This window comes from Eleutherodactylus coqui, chromosome 1 (assembly GCF_035609145.1).
Source record: "Eleutherodactylus coqui strain aEleCoq1 chromosome 1, aEleCoq1.hap1, whole genome shotgun sequence".
In the NCBI taxonomy this organism is placed as follows: Eukaryota; Metazoa; Chordata; class Amphibia; order Anura; family Eleutherodactylidae; genus Eleutherodactylus; species Eleutherodactylus coqui.
This window is the reverse complement of record NC_089837.1, coordinates 387,566,569-387,589,324: the sequence shown is the minus strand read 5'-3', so window position 1 is coordinate 387,589,324 and position 22,756 is coordinate 387,566,569. Positions and strand designations below refer to the sequence as shown.

The window sequence follows — 22,756 nt, the reverse complement described above, 5'->3', positions numbered from 1 at the left end:
AAAAAGTTTGTTTTTCCTGTGCCGTCACTAGGCGATGACGCAGGTACCCGGGACCTATCTGAAATGGGTCGGACGGCTTCCATTGACTTCAATGGATGCCAACTGTATGGACACTGCACAAAAATAGAGCATGCTGCGATTTTTCCTTTGCCCCCACAAATCGCAATTCGTTTCCACGAATGTGCAAAAAGAATCAATTTTCCATAGCATGCTATGGACAGTTTTCTGCAGATCCGCGGTGCAGACGCCCGACTGTGCATTCCGCAATACAAATCCGTTCATGTGCAGGAGCCCTTAGGCTTCCTCACTTCTCACTTGCACTTGCTTTTGCTCCTGTTTTCCAGCTGGTCTTATTGCATTGGCTGAAGCAGTGACATAGTTGTTTACACATGTGGCCGCTGCAGCTAATAGGAGGACCGGAAATTGGATGTTACTAGTGACTTCCCGTAAACTGGTTAAGGCCTCTACTTTAGTAGCCCATGTGACCTGTTTACGGGATGTCACTGGTACTAGAATACCAGTGATGTAGCAGCCACATGATGTAATACTGGAACGCTGAATTGGTGCTCTAAAACTACTGTTAGTACACTATTAAGTTATTATTTGGGGCCTTGGAGGGGGAACTGAAAAATTGAACAACATAAAAAAGAAATAAGAGAAACCCTTTGAAGTACCAGACTAGGCACTACAGGGAATCTAAACATTTGCTGCAGGTTTCCCCACAGATTGTACATGATTGCTGGTGGCCCCAGTAGTGGGGCACATTGTGATTAGCTTATTTTCAGGGAACCCTACTAATCAAAAATGTTGACAATAATGCTACTGGCCAAAAGCATTAGGTGGAAAGTGAATTATTTTGTCAGGTTTCTTAATAATTGTCTAGTAAACAACTTTCCATTGCTGGTAAATGGGCAAAGGGTTATTATTAGAGATGAGCGAACGCGTTCGTCCGAGCTTGATATTCGTGCGAATATTAGGGTGTTCGGGATGTTCGTTATTCGTAACGAACACCATGCGGTGTTCTGGTTACTTTCACTTCCTTCCCTGAGACGTTAGCGCGCTTTTCTGGCCAATTGAAAGACAGGGAAGGCATTACAACTTCCCCCTGCAACGTTTAAGCCCTATACCACCCTCCTGCTGTGAGTGGCTGGCGAGATCAGGTGTTCGCCTAATATAAAAGTCGGCCCCTCCCGCGGCTCGCCTCAGATGCGGTGTGAGTTAGATGAGGGACAGTGCTGTTTATACCGGAGCTGCTGTAGGGAAAGAATTGGTAGTTAGTGTAGGCTTCAAGACCCCCCAAAGGTCCTTATTAGGGCCACCGATAGCTGTGTGTTGGCTGCTGTTAGCAGTGGGATTTTTTTTTTTCTCAAAATCGCCTCTGCAGACCGTTGCACCTGGCATTAGGGACAGAAGTGCTGCATAGGCAGGGAGAGTGTTAGGAGTGAGTGTAGCCTTCAAGAACCTCAACGGTCCTTTCTAGGGCCATATTTATCCGTGTGCAGTACTGTCCAGGCTGCTGTTAGCTGTGCTGCATTTTTTTTGGGCTTCTCAAAATCGCCTCTGCAGAGCATTCCACCCTCCATTGATACTGCAGGGAAAGAATTGTATAGGCAGGGCCACAACACAGTTATTATTCATAGAATATACGCAGTGCTGCCTTTTGGTGGGAAAAAACTGAAAACAAATCTATTTGTCCAGCCTCTGTCCGTCCTAACGCCTGTGGACACGTGTGAGCTGCGTGAAAAACATTGCTAAATCATACGCACCCAGCTACGCTTTACTGCTGGCTTCGCCATTTGCTTTCCTTAATTGGGAAAAAAATACCTGCTCTGCCAGAGTTATAATAACTCTGCTACCCTCACGTTCTGTGACACATAAGCAGGGACACAGCACAGTTATTAAACTTCTCATGTTCATTGAATATACGCAGTGCTGCCTGTTGGTGGGAAAAAACTGAAAACAAATCTATTTGTCCAGCCTCTGTCCGTCCTTACGCCTGTGGAGACGTGTGAGCTGCGTGAAAAACATTGCTAAATCATACGCACCCAGCTACGCTTTACTGCTGGCTTCGCCATTTGCTTTCCTTAATTGGGAAAAAAATACCTGCTCTGCCAGAGTTATAATAACTCTGCTACCCTCACGTTCTGTGACACATAAGCAGGGACACAGCACAGTTATTAAACTTCTCATGTTCATTGAATATACGCAGTGCTGCCTGTTGGTGGGAAAAAACTGAAAACAAATCTATTTGTCCAGCCTCTGTCCGTCCTTACGCCTGTGGAGACGTGTGAGCTGCGTGAAAAACATTGCTAAATCATACGCACCCAGCTACGCTTTACTGCTGGCTTCGCCATTTGCTTTCCTTAATTGGGAAAAAAATACCTGCTCTGCCAGAGTTATAATAACTCTGCTACCCTCACGTTCTGTGACACATAAGCAGGGACACAGCACAGTTATTAAACTTCTCATGTTCATTGAATATACGCAGTGCTGCCTGTTGGTGGGAAAAAACTGAAAACAAATCTATTTGTCCAGCCTCTGTCCGTCCTTACGCCTGTGGAGACGTGTGAGCTGCGTGAAAAACATTGCTAAATCATACGCACCCAGCTACGCTTTACTGCTGGCTTCGCCATTTGCTTTCCTTAATTGGGAAAAAAATACCTGCTCTGCCAGAGTTATAATAACTCTGCTACCCTCACGTTCTGTGACACATAAGCAGGGACACAGCACAGTTATTAAACTTCTCATGTTCATTGAATATACGCAGTGCTGCCTGTTGGTGGGAAAAAACTGAAAACAAATCTATTTGTCCAGCCTCTGTCCGTCCTTACGCCTGTGGAGACGTGTGAGCTGCGTGAAAAACATTGCTAAATCATACGCACCCAGCTACGCTTTACTGCTGGCTTCGCCATTTGCTTTCCTTAATTGGGAAAAAAAATACCTGCTCTGCCAGAGTTATAATAACTCTGCTACCCTCACGTTCTGTGACACATAAGCAGGGACACAGCACAGTTATTAAACTTAGATAATTCATTCACTAGAGGCAGTGGGGCCTTTCGTTTTCCAAAAAGGGCAAAAATTATATTTGGCCTGCAGTCTTGCGCCAATTTATTTCCTGCCTGTGAAATCAAATCACTGGTAATACAGCATGCTGAGGGGTAGGGGTAGGCCTAGAGGACGTGGACGCGGCCGAGGACGCGGAGGGCCAAGTCAGGGTGTGGGCACAGGCCAAGCTCCTGATCCAGGTGTGTCGCAGCCGACTACTGCGCGATTAGGAGAGAGGCACGTTTCTGGCGTCCCCACATTCATCGCCCAATTAATGGGTCCACGCGGGAGACGGTTATTAGAAAATGAGCAGTGTGAGCAGGTCCTGTCCTGGATGGCAGAAAGTGCTTCGAGCAACCTATCGTCTACCCGCAGTTCTGCGCCGTCCACTGCTGCCAATCCGAATCCTCTGTCTGCTGCTCCTCCTTCCTCCCAGCCTCCTCACTCCACTACAATAACACCTGCTCAGGAGCGGGAGCACTCCCAGGAACTGTTCTCGGGCCCCTGCTTAGATTGGGCAGCAGCGGTTCCTCTCCCACCAGAGGAGTTTATCGTCACTGATGCCCAACCATTCGAAAGTTCCCGGGGTCCGGGGGAAGAGGCTGGGGACTTCCGCCAACTGTCTCAACAACTTTCTGTGGGTCAGGAGGACGATGACGATCAGACACAGTTGTCTTGCAGTGAGGTAGTAGTAAGGGCAGTAAGTCCCAGGGAGCAGCGCACAGAGGATTCGGAGGAAGAGCAGCAGGACGATGAGGTGACTGACCCCACCTGGTGTGCAACGCTTACTCAGGAGGACAGGTCTTCAGAGGGGGAGTCAAGGGCATCAGCAGGGCAGGTTGCAAGAGGCAGTGCGGTGTCCAGGGCCAGGGGTAGAGGCAGGGCCAGACCGAATAATCCACCAAGTGTTTCCCAAAGCGCCCCCTCGCGCCATGCCACCCTGCGGAGGCCGAGGTGCTCTAAGGTCTGGCAGTTTTTCACAGAGACGCCTGACGACCGACGAACAGTGGTGTGCAACCTTTGTCGCGCAAAGCTCAGCCGGGGAGCCAACACCAACAGCCTCACCACCACCACCATGCGCAGACATATGATGGCCAAGCACCCCGCAAGGTGGGACAAAGGCCGTTCACCGCCTCCGGTTTGCACCCCTGCCTCTCCCCCTGTGCCCCAACCTGCCACTGAGATGCAACCCCCCTCTCAGGACACAGGCACTACCGCCTCATGGCCTGCACCCACACCCTCATCTCCGCTGTCCTCGGCCCCATCCAGCAGTGTAGTTCAGCGCACCGTTCAGCCGTCGCTTGCGCAAGTGTTCGAGCGCAAGCGCAAGTACGCCGCCACGCACCCGCACGCTCAAACGTTAACCGTCCGCATAGCAAAATTCATCAGCCTTGAGATGCTGCCGTATAGGGTTGTGGAAACGGAGTCCTTCAAAAGTATCATGGAGGCGGCGGCCCCGCGCTACTCAGTTCCCAGTCGCCACTACTTTTCCCGATGTGCCGTCCCAGCCCTGCACGACCACGTCTCCCGCAACATTGTGCGCGCCCTCACCAACGCGGTTACTGCCACGGTCCACTTAACTACGGACATGTGGACAAGCACAGGCGGGCAGGGCCACTACATCTCCCTGACGGCACATTGGGTGAATTTAGTGGAGGCTGGGACAGAGTCAGAGCCTGGGACCGCTCACGTCCTACCCACCCCCAGAATTGCGGGCCCCAGCTCGGTGCTGGTATCTGCGGAGGTGTATGCTTCCTCCACTAAAGCACCCTCCTCCTCCTCCTCCTCCTCTGTCTCACAATCAAGATGTGTTAGCAGCAGCATGTCGCCAGCAGTCGGTGTCGCGCGGTGTGGCAGCACAGCGGTGGGCAAGCGTCAGCAGGCCGTGCTGAAACTACTCAGCTTAGGCGATAAGAGGCACACGGCCCACGAACTGCTGCAGGGTCTGACACAGCAGACCGACCGCTGGCTTGCGCCGCTGAGCCTCCAACCGGGCATGGTCGTGTGTGACAACGGCCGTAACCTGGTGGCGGCTCTGCAGCTCGGCAGCCTCACGCACGTGCCATGCCTGGCCCACGTCTTTAATTTGGTGGTTCAGCGCTTTCTGAAAAGCTACCCACGCTTGTCAGACCTGCTCGTAAAGGCGCGCCGGCTCTGCGCACATTTCCGCAAGTCCCACACGGACGCTGCCACCCTGCGCACCCTGCAACATCACTTTAAGCTGCCAGTGCACCGACTGCTGTGCGACGTGCCCACACGGTGGAACTCTACGCTCCACATGTTGGCCAGGCTCTATGAACAGCGTAGAGCTATAGTCGAATACCAACTCCAACATGGGCGGCGCAGTGGGAGTCAGCCTCCTCAATTCCTTTCAGAAGAGTGGGCCTGGTTGGCAGACATCTGCCATGTCCTTGGTAATTTTGAGGAGTCTACCCAGGTGGTGAGCGGCGATGCTACAATCATTAGCGTCACCATTCCTCTGCTATGCATCTTGAGAAATTCCCTGCAAACCATAAAGGCAGCTGCTTTGCGCTCGGAAACGGGGGCGGGGGAAGACAGTATGCCGCTGGATAGTCAGGGCACCCTCCTGTCTATTTCTCAGCGCGTACAGGAGGAGGAGGAGGAGCATGAGGAGGATGAGGAGGAGGGGGAAGAGACAGCTTGGGCCGCTGCTGACGGTACACCGGCTGATTGCCTGTCATCCTTTCAGCGTGTATGGCCTGAGGAGGAGGAGGAGGAGGAGGAGGAGGAGGATCCTGAAAGTGATCTTCCTAGTGAAGACAGCCATGTGTTGCGTACAGGTACCCTGGCACACATGGCTGACTTCATGTTAGGATGCCTTTCTCGTGACCCTCGCGTTGCACGCATTCTGGCCACTACGGATTACTGGGTGTACACACTGCTCGATCCACGGTATAAGGAGAACCTGCCCACTCTGATTCCCGAAGAGTAAAGGGGTTCGAGAGTGTTGCTATACCACAGGACCCTTGCGGACAAGCTGATGGTAAAATTCCCAGCCGACAGCGCTAGTGGCAGAAGGCGCAGTTCCGAGGGCCATGTTGCAGGGGATGTGCGTAGATCGAGCAGCATGTACATCCCAGGCAGTGCAACAGTCTTTAAGGGCCTGGCCAGCTTTATGGCTCCCCACCAAGACTGTGTCACCGCTCCCCAGTCACGGCTGAGTCGGCGGGAGCACTGCAAAAGGATGGTGAGGGAGTACGTAGCGGATCGCACGACCATCCTTGGTGACGCCTCTGCCCCCTACAACTACTGGGTGTCGAAGCTGGACACGTGGCCTGAACTAGCCCTGTATGCCCTTGAGGTGCTTGCTTGTCCTGCGGCTAGCGTGTTGTCGGAGAGGGTGTTTAGTGCGGCTGGGGGAATCATCACAGATAAGCGTAGCCGCTTGTCAACCGACAGTGCCGACAGGCTAACACTCATCAAGATGAACAAAGGCTGGATTTCCCCAGACTTCTGTTCTCCACCAGCGGACAGCAGCGATACGTAAGCAATACGTAGGCTGCACCCGCGGATGGAAGCTACGTTCTCTCTCACCATCCAAAACGGGGACATTTCTGCTTCATCAATCTGTGTCTAATATTCCTCCTCCTCCTCCTCCTGCTCCTCCTCCTGAAACCTCACGTAATCACGCTGAACGGGCAATTTTTCTTAGGGCCACAAGGCTCACTCAAATAATTTTTCAGAACAATTTTTATAAGTTTCAATGCGCTTAAAAGCATTGGAACTTTAACTTGAACCAATTTTTCGTTACACTGGGCTGCCTCCAGGCCTAGTTACCACTTAAGCCACATTAACCAAAGCGATTAATGGGTTTCACCTGCCCTCTTGGCTGGCCATGGCCAATTTTTGGGATGTACATTAGTACTGTTGATACAGCAATTTTTGTGGGCCCTCGCCTACAGTGTAATCAAATTAATTTTTAGCCCACCTGCATTACAGCTGACGTTACCTCAGCTGTGTTGGGCAATGCAATGGGATATTTCTATGTACCGCCGGTGGCTTCCTGGCACCCACCCAGGCAGTGGGTCCACAGGGAGTTAAACCTACATGTGTCCACTTGTAAAGAACCCCAGTCTGACTGGGGCATGCAGTGTGGGCCGAAGCCCACCTGTATTACGCACGACATTACTACCTCAGCTGTGTTGGGCAATGCAATGGGATATTTTTGTGTACCGCCGGTGGGTTCCAGGGAGCCACCCATGCTGTAGGTGCACACTGAGTTTTTAATACATCTGTACACTTCTAAAGAACCCGTCTGACTGGGGCATGCAGTGTGGGCCGAAGCCCACCTGTATTACGCACGACATTACTACCTCAGCTGTGTTGGGCAATGCAATGGGATATTTCTATGTACCGCCGGTGGCTTCCTGGCACCCACCCAGGCAGTGGGTCCACAGGGAGTTAAACCTACATGTGTCCACTTGTAAAGAACCCCAGTCTGACTGGGGCATGCAGTGTGGGCCGAAGCCCACCTGTATTACGCACGACATTACTACCTCAGCTGTGTTGGGCAATGCAATGGGATATTTTTGTGTACCGCCGGTGGGTTCCAGGGAGCCACCCATGCTGTAGGTGCACACTGAGTTTTTAATACATCTGTACACTTCTAAAGAACCCGTCTGACTGGGGCATGCAGTGTGGGCCGAAGCCCACCTGTATTACGCACGACATTACTACCTCAGCTGTGTTGGGCAATGCAATGGGATATTTCTATGTACCGCCGGTGGCTTCCTGGCACCCACCCAGGCAGTGGGTCCACAGGGAGTTAAACCTACATGTGTCCACTTGTAAAGAACCCCAGTCTGACTGGGGCATGCAGTGTGGGCCGAAACCCACCTGCATTAACCCTTTCCAGTCCACTGTGTGACCTGTGAAGACATTAGGGTTTAAGGCTGTACAGCTCCGTTGTTGGTAGACGTCCGTCGGGGTTCTCTTACTGTATATTGCCAGCCTCTCTGCTGTCGGAGCCTATCCTACGTGTCAGCTCATGCAGTACTGGCTTTAGCCAGCATATAGCGCCGTTGTATAACAGCAGAAAAAGAGTAAGCCCCCTAGGAAAACCATATACAAATTGGATTGGAAAGGGTTAAGCACAACATTACTACCTCAGCTGTGTTGGGCAATGCAATGGGATATTTCTATGTACCGCCGGTGGCTTCCTGGCACCCACCCATGCTGTAGGTGCACACGGAGTTTTTACTACATCTGTACACTTATAAAGAACCCCAGTCAGACTGGGGCATGCAGTGTGGGCCGAAGCCCACCTGCATTAAGCACGACATTACTACCTCAGCTGTGTTGGGCAATGCAATGGGATATTTCTGTGTACCGCCGGTGGGTTCCAGGGAGCCACCCATGCTGTGGGTCGACAGGGACTTCACAATAGGGAGTTGTACCTGCCTGTGTCTATGAATTAAAAAGCCCGGTCTGACTGGGGCATGCAGACACCTTGACAGAATGAATAGTGTGTGGCACATAGGTTCCCCATTGCTATGCCCACGTGTGCAGCTCCTGATGGCGGTGGCACAGGATTCTATTTCTCATTGCTTCTGTACAGCATTGTGGGCTATCGCTCCGCCACTTTTAAAGAGGGTCGCTGCCTAGCCGTGCCAACCTCTGCAGTGTGTGCCTGCGGTCCCTCGTCATGGCAGACGCAATTCTAAATAGACATGAGCGTGGTGTGGCATGAGGGCAGCTGAAGGCTGCGCAGGGACACTTTGGTGTGCGCTGTGGGGGGGAGGGGGGGGGCGGTTGGGCAGCATGTAACCCAGGAGAAGTGTCAGTGGAGTGTCATGCAGGCAGTGATTGTGCTTTGTTGGAGGTAGTGTGGTGCTTAGCAAAGGTATGCCATGCTAATGAGGGCTTTTCAGAAGTAAAAGTTGTTGGGAGGGGGGGGGCCCACTCTTGCCGGTATTGTGGCTTAATAGTGGGACCTGGGAACTTGAGATGCAGCCCAACATGTAGCCCCTCGCCTGCCCTATCCGTCACTGTGTCATTCCCATCACTTTCCTGAATTGCCCAGATTTTCACACATGAAAACCTTAGCGAGCATCGGCGAAATACAAAAATGTTCTGGTAGCCCATTGACTTCAATGGGGTTCGTTGTTCGAAACGAACCCTCGAGCATCACGGGAAGTTCGTTACGAATAACGAACACCCGAACATTTTGGTGTTCGCTCATCTCTAGTTATTATCCTACTACTTCAGGATAACATTCATTTTTATGTTATAGTATCTGTAGACCAACAATAGTCCTCATATACTGTATAAAAACTAGTCCTGACAAGAATCAGAGGTGTTGCCCAACTAACTAATCAGAAATGGTGTCACTGTATGTATTGTTCAGTTGGTCCTTGTGTATTATCCATGTATGCAGATTTAGAATTAATATCTATATACTGATAACTTGTCACCTTGCATTGCGTCTCCCAATGTCATGGTTAGCAAACACATGTATCTGATTATCACCCTGTTTCAATGTTAGTGTTCTTATCATGTGACGTTAATAATGAACTGCTGCGACGCTGCTCATACCTTTGTAGTCTTGTCACAGAGGACAAATTACTTTTCTATTTTAAGTTTGAATGTTACTTTCCCTTCGTATGGATCATGAGGGTTCTCATTTATAATGTGGCTTCCATTAACTTTGCACACTATTTCAATTTCCTTGTTGCGTTGAACATTAAAAAGTTTCACTGCCACTAATGGGTTGGTGTAGTTGGGCTGAAAAAAAAAAACAGATGTAGATTTTGTAAGTTTCACAAAGAAATAAATAGAGCTGGAGAACTTGATTTTAACTTTAGAATACCTGAGCCTTCTTTCCATAGTATGGGAAGTACTGCAAACCAAAGGATCCATGTGGAAAATACTCGACATGTCTAAGATCATCTTCATCCTGGGTGGTGTAAGCATATACATCATAGTTCTTGAAAGCAGTCATTTCATTTCACTGCTAAAAAATTATTTGCCACCAACTTGTACAAAAAAATTAGAGAATGGAAATCTGATTGGTTATATCTCCCATGCTATGGAAGCAGAATAGATCATGTCAGTACAAGCAGAGGACTAAACGGGTTTCCCAGGGAAAATATTATTGATGATCTATCCTAAGGTTATCAATAGTTGTTTGGCTGCGGTCCATCACTCAGGACCCCAACTGATCAGCGATTGTACGCCTGTGGACAGTATTGCAATGACACAATTTCAAAGTGGAAGCAGCGGAAGTCTCTGCTTCGACCCCTGTGTAGAGGTCGTGGCTTGTAACTACAAGCACAGCTCTCATTGAAATGCGCCCATGTGACTGAGTCCTGTGTCAGTGTACTTAAGATAGCATACCCTTTAAAGAAGATAAAATATCATAATCATGTATATTCATTAAGATTTAACTTCATAGCAATAATATTCAAAAAAGTAAGTTTGTTTAAAGGGAGTCTGTCAGCTTGAACTTACTATCCAAACTGCAGGCGTGATGTTATAGAGTAAGAGGAGCTGAGCAGATTGTATATAGTTTATGGGGAAAGATTCACTATAACTTCTACATTTATATCCATGCTCATTCTGAGATGAACAGTCCACTAGATGGAGCTATCAGTGATTGACATCTACCCCTAGCTGTACAGTAATACATAGCTGTCAATCACTGATAGGACCGCCCATTGGACTGTTCAACTCAGCTACTCCTGCTATATAACATCATGCCTTTGGTCTGGACAGCACGTTTAAGCTGACAGACTCCCTTTAATTGCAAAAAATTAGTGTACATCAAACAAACCTTTGAGGAGCAATGCAGAGTTGGGGCTGTCTTATTATCAGGCATGAAATTTATGATCTGAAAGTAATAAAGAGAACATAGTTTGTTACATATTGCTACACTTATCTAACTTAAAGGGGTTTTGTCATTAGGAAAAAAAATCAATACCTATTAATCCCCAGGCAATCTTATTACCAGATGTTCACCTCCCCGATCTTCTTTTGGCTACATTGCCGGCGTTCTGCTTCCTGTAGGGCAATGTACACTACGTCACTAGTGACGTAACATTCACTGCCTAGCAGGGAATGCCAAATCCTCAGCAGCCTGCTTTACGCGCATGTATGATATCTCGTCAATTATGCTTCATATAGTATATGAAACACTAGCGGTAAGACATTGCGCATGTACAGCTGCGCTAAAGCAGGATGCCAAGGATTTGGCATTCCCTGATGTAGTAACATAGCGTATATTGACCTGCAAGAAGCGGAATGCCGGCAATGTACACTTCATCACAGGAATAGGTGGATTTGGCCTGCTTGAGGTGAGGTGACCCGGGGGATTGGAGGAGCCAGGAGAAGTTAGGTGAGGTGAAGATCTGGTAAGAAGGCTGCCTGGGGAGGAATAGGTAAGTATAGAATTTTTATTTGAATGACAGAACCCCATTAAGCCACTTCTATGTGATATCTAGAGACTTATGGTCCTTTTACATGGGACGAGCTGTCAGGCAAATAATACCTAAGAACTTGTCCCAGTGATACTCCCTCCTGTGCTGTTACACAGGAACAAGAATCATTGGCATTGCTCACAGCGCTGCCAGTATGGAGGCGGAGCAGGCTCGAGTGCGTGTTCTGTGGGAATCTCAATGATTTTAAGCAATAATCGTCCTGTGGTAAAGGTCCATTATAGTAATGAAGAATGCATTTCACTCTCAGGTACTGAGATAATTATCACATAAATTCATGATGATTAGGTCAATTCCCAATTCACAGAGCTTGACAAAGACTGCTGTTGTGCAGTAGAAACGTCGCCTGTTTTTTAATGCAATGAAAAATAAAGTGATATCCATGTGCTGTTCATACTTTCTTCTTGTTTGGACTGTTGTTTGGGGGACTGGATCCAACCCCGCTTTTTGAACCTGCACACATTTTTGCCAATATTGGCATACCCTGCCTGAAATCAGGAGCTGCTGTGGAACCCTTTAACCCAATTCACAGTTTTAAGTGTACTCTAAAAACACCTGTCTTTAGAGAAGCCTTCAATATTCCCAAATTTACATTTTCTCCATTTACTTTGCTTCTGTATCCACTAAAACACCGGAAGGATGGAGTCAACCTTGGGCCAGCTACCTGAACCTAGGGGAATTGAACTTGCAACCTTCAGGTCGTGAGTGAGAGCTCAGAACTGCATTTCTGCTTCCTTAGCACTCTGCACCACACGAGGCCACATAACTATATACATGGTGACTGGTGACTGGCTCAAACATCTTTATTTATACTGCCCTATTTGTCTAAAAGGACCATTATACAGAACTAGCATGCTACCTCTTGTGTTACCCCTATTTCCTTGTACTCTGTACGCTCTTGTAAGCAGGGCTCACTGCTATTGTTCAAGCTGTCTATTGACTTAATTCTGTATGTTTTCGCTACGTTCTTTCTGACTTGTAAGGTGCTGCGAAAAATGTTGGAGCTATATAATGATGATTATGATTATGATCATGTCGGCTGGCATGTTAGATACTTTTCCTTATGCACCTCTTGGCTGGCTTACTTTACACCAAAATTTTTTTCAGAAATAATGGTGAATGCTATTAACAAATCTGGCGCATTACATGAGTTCACTTAGCCACACCCTCTTTTCTAGATGCTTTTCAAAATACGAGGTGTAAATAATGTCCAAACCAGATGATAAATTTGGTAAATGACACATTTGTGACAGAATTAGTGAATCTCCCCCACTTTCTCTGAGTCTCCAAATTGAGTTCAAGCTTGTAGGTAGTTTTCATAATGGTTCATTGATAACTGTAAAAGTGCATGAACATAATGAAAGAGTGCAACTAATATGTATAACACAGTAAGGCCTTAGTCAGATTTTTCGCGCGATTTGCGGATCGCATGACGGATGCGCATCCGCAAATCGCGTGACCGGTGCACGCAAGTCGCCCGAAAATCTGCTCCTAGCCGCGTTTCATTAGAAACAGGCCGGAGCTGTCCAGCGCATTGCATTCAATGGAGACGGCAATACAGCCGTCTCCATTGAAAGCAATGCGCTGCGGGCGAGCCCGGGATGAATTGTTGGTAAGGGCTTAAATATATAAGCCCTTCCCTGCAATCCATCCTAAAATGTGTTAAAATAAAAAAAAATTGTATACTCACCTTCTCCCGGCAGCCGGAGCTCCGAGCGGCCGTCCTGCAGTGGGTGTGAAGGGGGTGTGAGTCAGACCTGCCCCCTGATTGGCTCAGCGCTGAGCCAATCAGAGGCATGCCTCACTCACACCCATTCATGAATTCATGACTGGATGTGAGTCAGACCTGCCCCTGATTGGCTCAGCGCTGAGAGGCAGCAGTCACTCACCCATTCATGAATTCATGAATGGGTGTGTGAGTGTTTTCAGCCTCTGATTGGTCAGGGCTGTGACCAATCAGAGGCAGATCATTCAGCAGGCGGGGATTTTAAAGCCCCGCCGGCTGAATAGTGCCAAGAAGCAGTTCAGGAGAACTGACAGCGGCCGTGGCTGGACTCCGGCTGCAGCGGAAAGGTGAGTATACAATTTTTTTTAATTTTAACACATTTTAGGATGAATTGCAGGGAAGGGCTTATATATTTAACCCCTTCCCGACAATTCACCCCGCGTACGCCGGCAGCCCATTGCTTTCAATGGAGCGGCTGTATTGCCGCTCCATTGAATTCAATGGGCAAACATCGTTCTTCTCTGCCACAGCTGTTACAGCTGTGGCAGAGAAGAATGATTTGTCTTCTATATGTTCTCAATGGGGTCGGCGCTGCCGCCGCCGGCCCCATTGAGCGCATATACAGAGGAGAACAGGAATCGCAGATCGCAGATAGGTGCGATCTGTGATTTTTTGTTCTATAATTTATCGAACGAGCGCATAAAAAGCGCTCATGTGTCCGATACCATTGCAAAGCAATGGTTTTAAAAAATCGCCGGACGCATGCGCATGCGCAAATCGCGGCTAAAAACGCCCGTCTGACTAAGGCCTAAATGAGAAGGAAATGAATGTCCACGTAACAAATTAACCTTTTTAATCATCCGGAAATCTTACCCTGTTGATTTTTATGAAGAGACAAGGCTCTCCTGACGCAAAGCCAAATGTGGGATCGTGATGACAGGAGCATTTTCCAAGCATATCGGTAGTGAACTGACAGGCATATTTAGTGCGTCCACTACCCGTCAGTAAAGACTTGACATCACTGTAGTTGCTACAAGGCTTGTTCATTTCCTCCTGTTTGCTTTTGTTGTACACTGTAATTCATTATAGTAAGTAGGTTATAGAATATTGATATATCATATAGTCACCCATATACTGGAATTTTTAAATGGAACCTGTCACATCCCCACAGCAATGTTACTTTGGTTAGTTATTTCTTTATGTCTGAAGCTCTCAGCCTTTGTCCTCAGATGGTCATGTGATCTCAGTTTTGACCAGCTCAGATCTATTTGGGTTACGGATTAATTTCCTCGTCAATTTCTCGGTCTGAGTGAGGCTGTTATATGAATCTACCACAGAAACTGCCTAGAGGGAGATTCAGGCACTCCTGTTATGGTTACTGATAATGATCACACAGCTCCTGTCACACAGTTATAATAGAGGAGATCACAGCTCATCCTCCTGACTGCATACTTATGGTTTGTAACGTATTTAGGTGAATATAGAAGGTAATGATAATTAAACTTCACCCCTGCAGGCAAAAATAGCATAGCCTTAACCAATGCTGGGCTGATGCATCATGGAATAGATGTCAAACTGAAAGTAAGAAATCTCAGCCCCAGGAAGTTGGGTGATAAGCAACAGACAGGAGGCTACACTACAGGGAAGTGACTGGAATACACAGAGGAGACCTCCAGAGTGTGACAGGCAACATTAAAGTCTTTTCTCACATGATAATAAAGAGGTTTTGCAGCGGTTTTTGCAAAATTGCATCAAAATGACACAGTCTGACTGTTACATGTGAATATATCTTCACTTCTGCATTGTCTTCTGTCACCACTCTGCACCTCTAGTATGAAATGCTTATTCTGAGGCATCTCTTAGAATAATATATGTAGATCATCATCTAATATAATGATGGCTTTCTTTTCTTTTTAGCATGATTACTGTATCTCACCCCAACCAAGGCGTAGTGGCTTCTTGGTGCATCATGTAATACCCAGTATTGAGAGCACATGATTAACTAGACCCTCCTCCAGCTACTTCCATGAAATAGTCAAACATTTTAACAATTTGTATTATATCCTACTATGACTCAATAGCATACCTTCAGTGGAGGCGGATCATATAGCTACTATGGGGTCTGTGACTGGGGGAAAAATGGTTCCAAGCCCCATCAATTGCATGTATTTGTTAAATCTACTTTTAATGCCATTAGGTGCCATAGTTAGCCTGTGTGAATGTACTTTAACAGTCACTGAACACAGACATAGAAACATTCTAGCCACCTGTTTGCCACCTCTAGGGTCAGAATCGTCAGAAGATTTAGCTGAACAATAAGAGAGGATATACTTATTAGCTAGCCAACCCTCTTGTGACAATTGTGTCCTTCGCTTTCGACACCATCTGTCCATTGGTGCAGCCCCAGTCTGATCCTCTCGCCAATTGGGTGGCTGTTTATTGGATCAGGAGATGTAAGTGCACAGGAGGTGCTTTAGGCTCAGAACAACATAGTAAGTGCCTGAAGTTAGCCATTCTGGGGTCTAAAATTGATTTGGGGATCTAGTCTGTGGTATGAATTTTTGGGCGGTCTAGTCTGAATTTATTCAGGTGTATGGTTTGTGATTAGAAATTAAGGCCCATTTACACTGGACAAATGTTGGACAAACGATGCCTGACACTAAGTTCCCCACAAGGGAAGGCAGGGGGAAACAATAATAAGTGTAAAACATCTATATGGGCTTTTATGGCAGGAAATGTGTGAATCTGTCATGGTGTGGAATAAAGTTTAATAAAAAAGCAGCTCACCGACAGGATTTAATCACTCAGTGTTTAATCCAACCGGACTGACGAAAGAGCTCATTCCTGAAACGCGTATTCACTTGCTGGTTTTCTATGATGTGCTATGATAGTGAAAGAAGTGCTTTCACTATGGCATCTTGGACCTTTAGCTTTCAACTAGCTTAGAGTGTTGCGCCTTCAGCACCAGTATTTTACCACACTCTCTTTCGCTAAACTGAATAAAAGGGCGATTTTCTGGCTAGATCAATAGCTGGAATGTGATTAACACAGAACCCTGTATTGTTACTTTCCTTCCTTTTCCTGTTTCATCCTCAAGGATTTCATTAATTTCTGTGTAGCCCAATTTTTCGTGTCAACTTTTTGTACAACAATGTGTTTAAAAATGGTAACGAAGACATACATACCTGCGAGAAATGTGTTTAGACTTTTCACAATTCCTTTGTAAGAATTTTCATCTGAGATGTTGTAAAAAATTTCAATTCCTCCTTCTCCATACGTATTTGGCCTTATAGTAACACCTGTCCATCACAATTGTACATTTGTTTGTGCTTGTACATCAGATTACATTATAGAATTAGATTTTGTATGATAAAGGGAACCTGTCAGTATTTTCTAACTAGTATACTAACTACAGGAGCAGATTGGTTTCCTTTGAAAGCATGCCTTTGTAAAACATCTTTAAAATCTTTTGCGCTGTATGCTAATGCTTGTGGTCCGGTCACACATGCGCCAGATGTTTGTGGACCTTATTTTAAAAAAATTCAGGCTAGACGAGATGGTCCGGGTCCTCCCCTGGACTGGACCGCAGGCAGTAGCATACAGCACAGGAGATGAAAAAAGATGTCTATCAAAGGTATGCTTTCAGAAGGAAACACAACAATGTTATTTATGGGGATTCAACCATATTTTATCATGAGATTATGAGGTACCTACATTAAAGGGGTTGTCCCGCGCCGAAACGTTTTTTTTTTTTTATCAACAGCCCCCCCGTTCGGCGCGAGACAAACCCGATGCAGGGACTTAAAAAAAAAACCGCACAGCGCTTACCTTAATCCCCGCGCTCCGGTGACTTCTTACTTACCGGTTGAAGATGGCCGCCGGGATCTTCTCCCTCGGTGGACCGCAGGGCTTCTGTGCGGTCCATTGCCGATTCCAGCCTCCTGATTGGCTGGAATCGGCACGTGACGGGGCGGAGCAACAAGGAGCCGCTCTCCGGCACGAGCGGCCCCATTCAGAAAAGCAGAAGACCGGACTGCGCAAGCGCGTCTAATCTGGCGATTAGACGCTGAAAATTAGACGGCACCATGGAGACGAGGACGCTAGCAACGGAACAGGTAAGTGAATAACTTCTGATAACTTCTGTATGGCTCATAATTAATGCACAATGTACATTACAAAGTGCATTAATATGGCCATACAGAAGTGTATAGACCCACTTGCTTTCGCGGGACAACCCCTTTAAGTATATTTTATCATCCAATTTGTGATCCGTTTGATAAAAGATGTGATATGTGATTATGTACAGGAATTCCAATTTTGTATGGCGAATAAGTTTTTACCAATTAGTGACTACAAATTTGCAATAATTTTTAACCAATTAGTGACTACAAATTTGCAATAACTGTGAACTATGGCTAGCACACAGTTAGTTTTACTTGTTATGGTTCACATCTTATGTTTTATAATTTATACAAATATGATATTGTAAAAAAAAAAAAAATGCCACAATTGCGCTTTTTTAGTCACCCCCATCTCCAAGAAAAAATGTAATAAAAAGTGATCAAAAAAATCATATGTACTCTGAATGATACCAATGGAAACGACAGGATGTGCCAAACAAAAATGAGCCCTCGCACAACTAAGTCGACAAAAAATGAAAAAGTTATGGCTGTCAGAAGATTGGGGAAGAAAATAATTTAAAAAAATTAAATAGCTTTGAAAAAAAAATAAAAGCAGTACAGCAATAATAAACCTATATAGATTTGGTATTGTGGTAATCGTACTGACTCATAGAAAAAAGTTATCAGGTCATTTTAGTTGCCTTTTGTACGCCGTAAAAACAAGACGCACCCAACGATGGCGGAATTTTGTTTTTTTCCCATTTCATTCCATTTTGAAAAATTTTTTAAAAGTTTTTCAGTACATTATATGTTACATAAAATAATAGTATTGAAAAATATAACTTGTTCTGCAAAAAGCAAGCCCTCAGACAGCCAAGTCGATGGATAAATAAAAGAGTTATGATTTTTTAAAAGTGGGGAGGAAAAAAACGAAAATGGAAAAAAAAGGGGCCATGTGCTTAAGACCGTGATGTCGAACCTATGACACGCGTGTCAGCACTGACACACGTAGCCATAGCCGCTGACAAGCTAAGTACATGGGTCTGGGGGGGTCCGCTGTGAGGGGGCAGTCACCTGGGGGGGGGGGCGCTGTAAGAGGGCAGTCACTGCTGGGGGGGCCGCTGTGTGGGGGAAAGTCACCACTGGGGGACCGCTGTGTGGGGGAAAGTCACCGCTGGTGTCGCTGTGTGGGGGGCAGTCACCGCTGGGGGGCCTCTATGTGGGGGGGCAGTCACTGCTGAGGGGCCTCTGTGTGGGAGGCAATCACCGCTGGGGGTCCGCTGTGTGGGCCAGTCACCGCTGGGGGGCCTCTGTGTGGGGGGCAGTCACCGCTGGGGGGCCACTGTGTGGGGGAAAGTCACCGGTGGGTGGCTAATGTGCGGGCGGCAGTTACCACTGGGGGGGCCGCTGTGTGGGGGGCAGTCACCGCTGGGGGGCCTCTGTGTGGGGGGCAGTCACTGCTGGGGGGCCGCTGTGGGGGGCAGTCACCGCTGGGGGCCACTGTGGGGGGCAGTCACAGCTGGGGGGCCGCTGTGTGGGGAGCAGTAACCGCTGGGGGGCCTCTGTGTGGGGGGGCTGTCACAGCTGGGGGGCCTCTGTGTGGGGGGCAATCACCGCTGGTGGGACTCTGTGTGGGGGGCAATCACTACTGGGGGGCCGCTGTGGGGGGCAGTCACTGCTAGGGGGCCGCTGTGTGGGGGGCAATCACCGCTGGGGGGCCGCTGTGGAGGGCACTGTCGCCGCTGGGGGCTCATCATTACTGAGATAAGTGAAGGGGAGGCTGGGAGAGGTGAGGGCCTGTGCTATGGGTGTTTTGGGTTTATTAAATACAGTTATACATTACAATTATACATATTTGTTATTTAAACTATAAATATCGCGAATTTATGGATTTTTTCTCAAAGTGACACACCACCCGAGTTATGCTCGGTTTTTTGGTGAATTTTGACACACCGAGCTCAAAAGGTTGCCCATCACTGGCTTAAGAGGTTAATATATGTATTCAGAGGACCTCTGAATAGCAACAATGCTATTCCAGCTGCATACAGAAAACCAGTTCTGTGCTCCCCTATTAGGTTGCATATATGCCATTCTCTGTCCCTAGCACATTATATGGGTGATTAATATGTAGTTAACATTACCTGGCGACTGTATTTGATCTTGATAATCCGGTTCATAAGGGCTAAGTGTTTGCATCAGAGAGTAGATGGAAAGTGCAAACAGTCCAATCATGACAATGTAAAAAGCCAAATAGTAAAGACTTATATATACTGCAAGGAAAAACATCATAGAAATGTTATCATTATATTATGTATTATGTGTCACAGTTGTATTACACAGCTACGCACAAGAGAAGACTAGAAGCAATGAGATGAAACTGAAAGGGAGGAGACTCAAATTAGATATTAGAAAAAACTGAGGGTGATCAATGAGTGGAACAGGTTACCACCGGAGGTGGTGAGTTCTCCTTCAATGGAAGTGTTAAAACAAGGGCTGGACAAATGTCTGTTTGGGATGATTTAGTGAATTCTGCACTGAGCAGGGGGTTGAACCCGATATACCATGGAGGTCTCTTCCAACTCTACCAGTCTATGACTCTTTGCAGTTGAAAACAAAATTATTCAACCCCCATTGCAAATCAGGTTTATGTGCTTTTCTTGTGCTTTTGCTATAGTAGAGGTGTTTTTCTTGGGTATGAAGACCTTCAGTGTTTAGTATGCACCTTATTGTGCAAAAAGAGACCTCAGTGCCTGCTGCCACCTAATCTTGCTGCAGGTCTTTTACAGATCTAAATTACAGACATGTTACAGATGACATTACAACTGTATGTCATCAATATTTCATCAGTATTTCATCTGTATTTGCCTCGGTATAGTTTACTTTCTAGGGGGAGAATACTGATATGTATTTGCCCAGAAGAAAATAATAGTAATACGGAGGCAAACACAGGAAAAATAGGTCATGCTGCATTTAAAAAAAAAAACTGCCATGAAAGATACAACATTGTGAATAGATAAATAAGATTACATTAACTCTGTATTACAGTGCGCAAAACACTGAACATTTGAAAGTGACCTAACTTTAAATTTGCGAACTATGCTTCCATCTGTGTCTATGGGAACATGTAGTGCCTCTGCAATTTTTATGTATCCTCTTACTTGTTTATGCAAGGCAATGATCTCTTCTCTTAACTTTTTGGACCACTCTCTAGGCTTCTTGATGTAGTCAACAAAACCCTAGCTAATTCAGGTATTGGATTTGTTTTATCTCAAGCACATCTGATGCAACTAATGAAGTAATTGATTAGTTGCATCAGGTGTGCTTGAGACAAATGTGTGCTCTTATGATGGATTCTTTTCTATTCAGGGGATTGAATAATTCTGTGACTGCAGTAGTCATTAACCTTTAACTTTCCTATGTCCCCTGGTACTTGACATTTCTTATGTCCATTCAATTTTATTGGATAGGTTAAAAGTGGCATTTTGTGTTGAATTTGGAGAAAACACTTGTTAAATTAGTTGTGATGAGTTATTTAAATTGTTCTTGCTTGATTTGTTTTGGCAAACAGCCAAAAGTTTGTAAATTTGCCAAATAATCCTACTTTGCACTAGGGGTTGAATATTTTGATTGCAACTGTGACTATACAAGTGCTGTATTGTTCTTTTAAATACTTTCTTAAAATCTGAAAACAAAGGCCAGTAAAAAAAAAACATGACAGGATAAAAAGACCTGCAAAGATTTAATCATGTTTTTTTTCTCAGGAATGTTATACAGTATTTTCTTGAAATGATTCTAACATCTAAGCTTTGTTTTTAAATTTCTTTACAGTTATAAAACATCCCTTAAATGAAACAATGAAACAAACCAAATAATTAGTAGCAAAAGTATTAACAAATATGGTGGTCCATAATCCATGGTTACAGAATTTTTGCTGACTCTACAATTATTTCAGTTGGAAAATACATTTCACAAGATAAAAATCCCAAATATTTCTATGAATATTTTAAACAAGTAACATAACTGGGTGTGACCTTCTTGGTGGGCTTATAGAAACAAATTGTTCATTCTTGGTCATATGGCATAATCATATGGAATAATCATTATGTTTATAACCACTTTATATTATAAGGAACAAGGAACTTCTCACGGATAAAGTATTACACTGACGGCTTCCTTTTTTCATAATTTTCCAATAGAAGCACTCGAGGTTTATTTCATCATTGTTTCAATGTTATTATGTTTCCACTAGTTTTATCTATTTATTCTTCATATTGATGTATGACTATATTGTAAAATGTTTGTAATTCTATACCAAAACTGACTTCGCCGATAGGCTGGGGTCACATGGGACGTATTTCCAGCGGTATTAATATTTAATTACCAGTATATAATTTATAAGTGCAAGATAGTTTTTTTTAGCATGCCTGAAAAACATACCCCATTTGTCCAAGGCTCTTCCCATCAGCTCCCCTGTGTCAGGGTTCCATACAAAGCGGCCAAAGTTTTCCATGCGCTGGCTACATGTCTTCTTTTCATTAAATGTTGCCATTTCAAATGACCAATATTGAACCCTTTCAGCAGCGCGGCAAATCCAACACAAAGACAACCTCTGCTAATTCTCTCACTCTCTTTTATAAAAATTTCTGAAGGTTGCTTAGATGTCACTACCATCAAATAAGGTTGAACCAAGTACTACCATCAAATCAGGTTGAAAATTCTTTTTGAATTAGCATTGCTATCTCGTCGCTGCTGATATCACTTAGTAAATAATCTATGGATATCACATGTCCTTCCATTTTCACATACACAATTCTTTAACTAGCGTAAGTTCACCTTGATTAGTTTATTTACCTTGATAAGGATATCAGAAGTCATGCATCATGGCTTAGGAAACGTGTGTCATTTTACTTAATATAGTCTGACAATGCCAAGTTCATTGTTTTAGATTTTTTCTTTTGTGTATTAAAAAAATTAACCCCTTAAGGAATAGGATGTTTTGGTCTTAAAGAACCAGACACTTTTTGTGGATTTTACTAGAGATGAGCGAATGTACTCGTCCGAGTTTGATGCTCGCTTGAGTATTGGGGTACTCGAGATGCTCGTTACTCGAGACGAGCACCACGCGGTACTCGAGTCAATTCCATTTCCTTCCCTGCATGTTTAGCGCCATTTTCTGGCCAATAGACATGCAGGGAAGGCATTACAACTTCCTCCTGTGACGTTCCAGCCCTATCCCACCCCCCTGCAGTGAGTGGCTGGCGAGATCAAGTGTCCGCCGAGTACTTAAAGCAGTCCCGCCCGCTGTTCGCCTCAGACACACGCTGGCAGAGATTAGGGAGAGTGCTTCAAGAACCCCAACGGCCCTTCTTAGGGCCACATCTGACCATGTGCATTACTGTTGTGGCTGATGG

At 45.8% G+C, this 22,756-nt stretch overlaps 1 protein-coding gene across 1 annotated transcript; it reads right to left on the bottom strand.

Moving 5' to 3' along the window:
* Positions 1-9,627: 9,627 nt before the first annotated feature.
* Positions 9,628-21,894, bottom strand: ATP4B (ATPase H+/K+ transporting subunit beta). Its single transcript, XM_066592904.1, has 7 exons — positions 21,783-21,894; positions 19,487-19,615; positions 16,410-16,523; positions 14,098-14,297; positions 10,834-10,894; positions 9,875-9,954; positions 9,628-9,789 (listed from the first exon to the last, which is right to left on the bottom strand). Exons 1-7 carry the CDS (start codon positions 21,892-21,894, stop codon positions 9,628-9,630), a joined length of 858 nt encoding a protein of 285 aa, XP_066449001.1.
* Between the last annotated feature and the right edge of the window lie 862 nt (positions 21,895-22,756).

Coding starts and splice junctions, on each gene's coding strand:
- ATP4B (XM_066592904.1), bottom strand. CDS start 21,894: ATGGCAACATTTAATGAAAAGAAGACATGTAGCCAGCGCATGGAAAAC. Junction 9,955..10,833: donor GCATTGCTCCTCAAAGGTTT/GTTTGATGTACA, acceptor CCCAGGATGAAG/ATGATCTTAGACATGTCGAG. Junction 9,790..9,874: donor ACTATGGAAAGAAGGCTCAG/GTATTCTAAAGT, acceptor TTTTTTTTTCAG/CCCAACTACACCAACCCATT.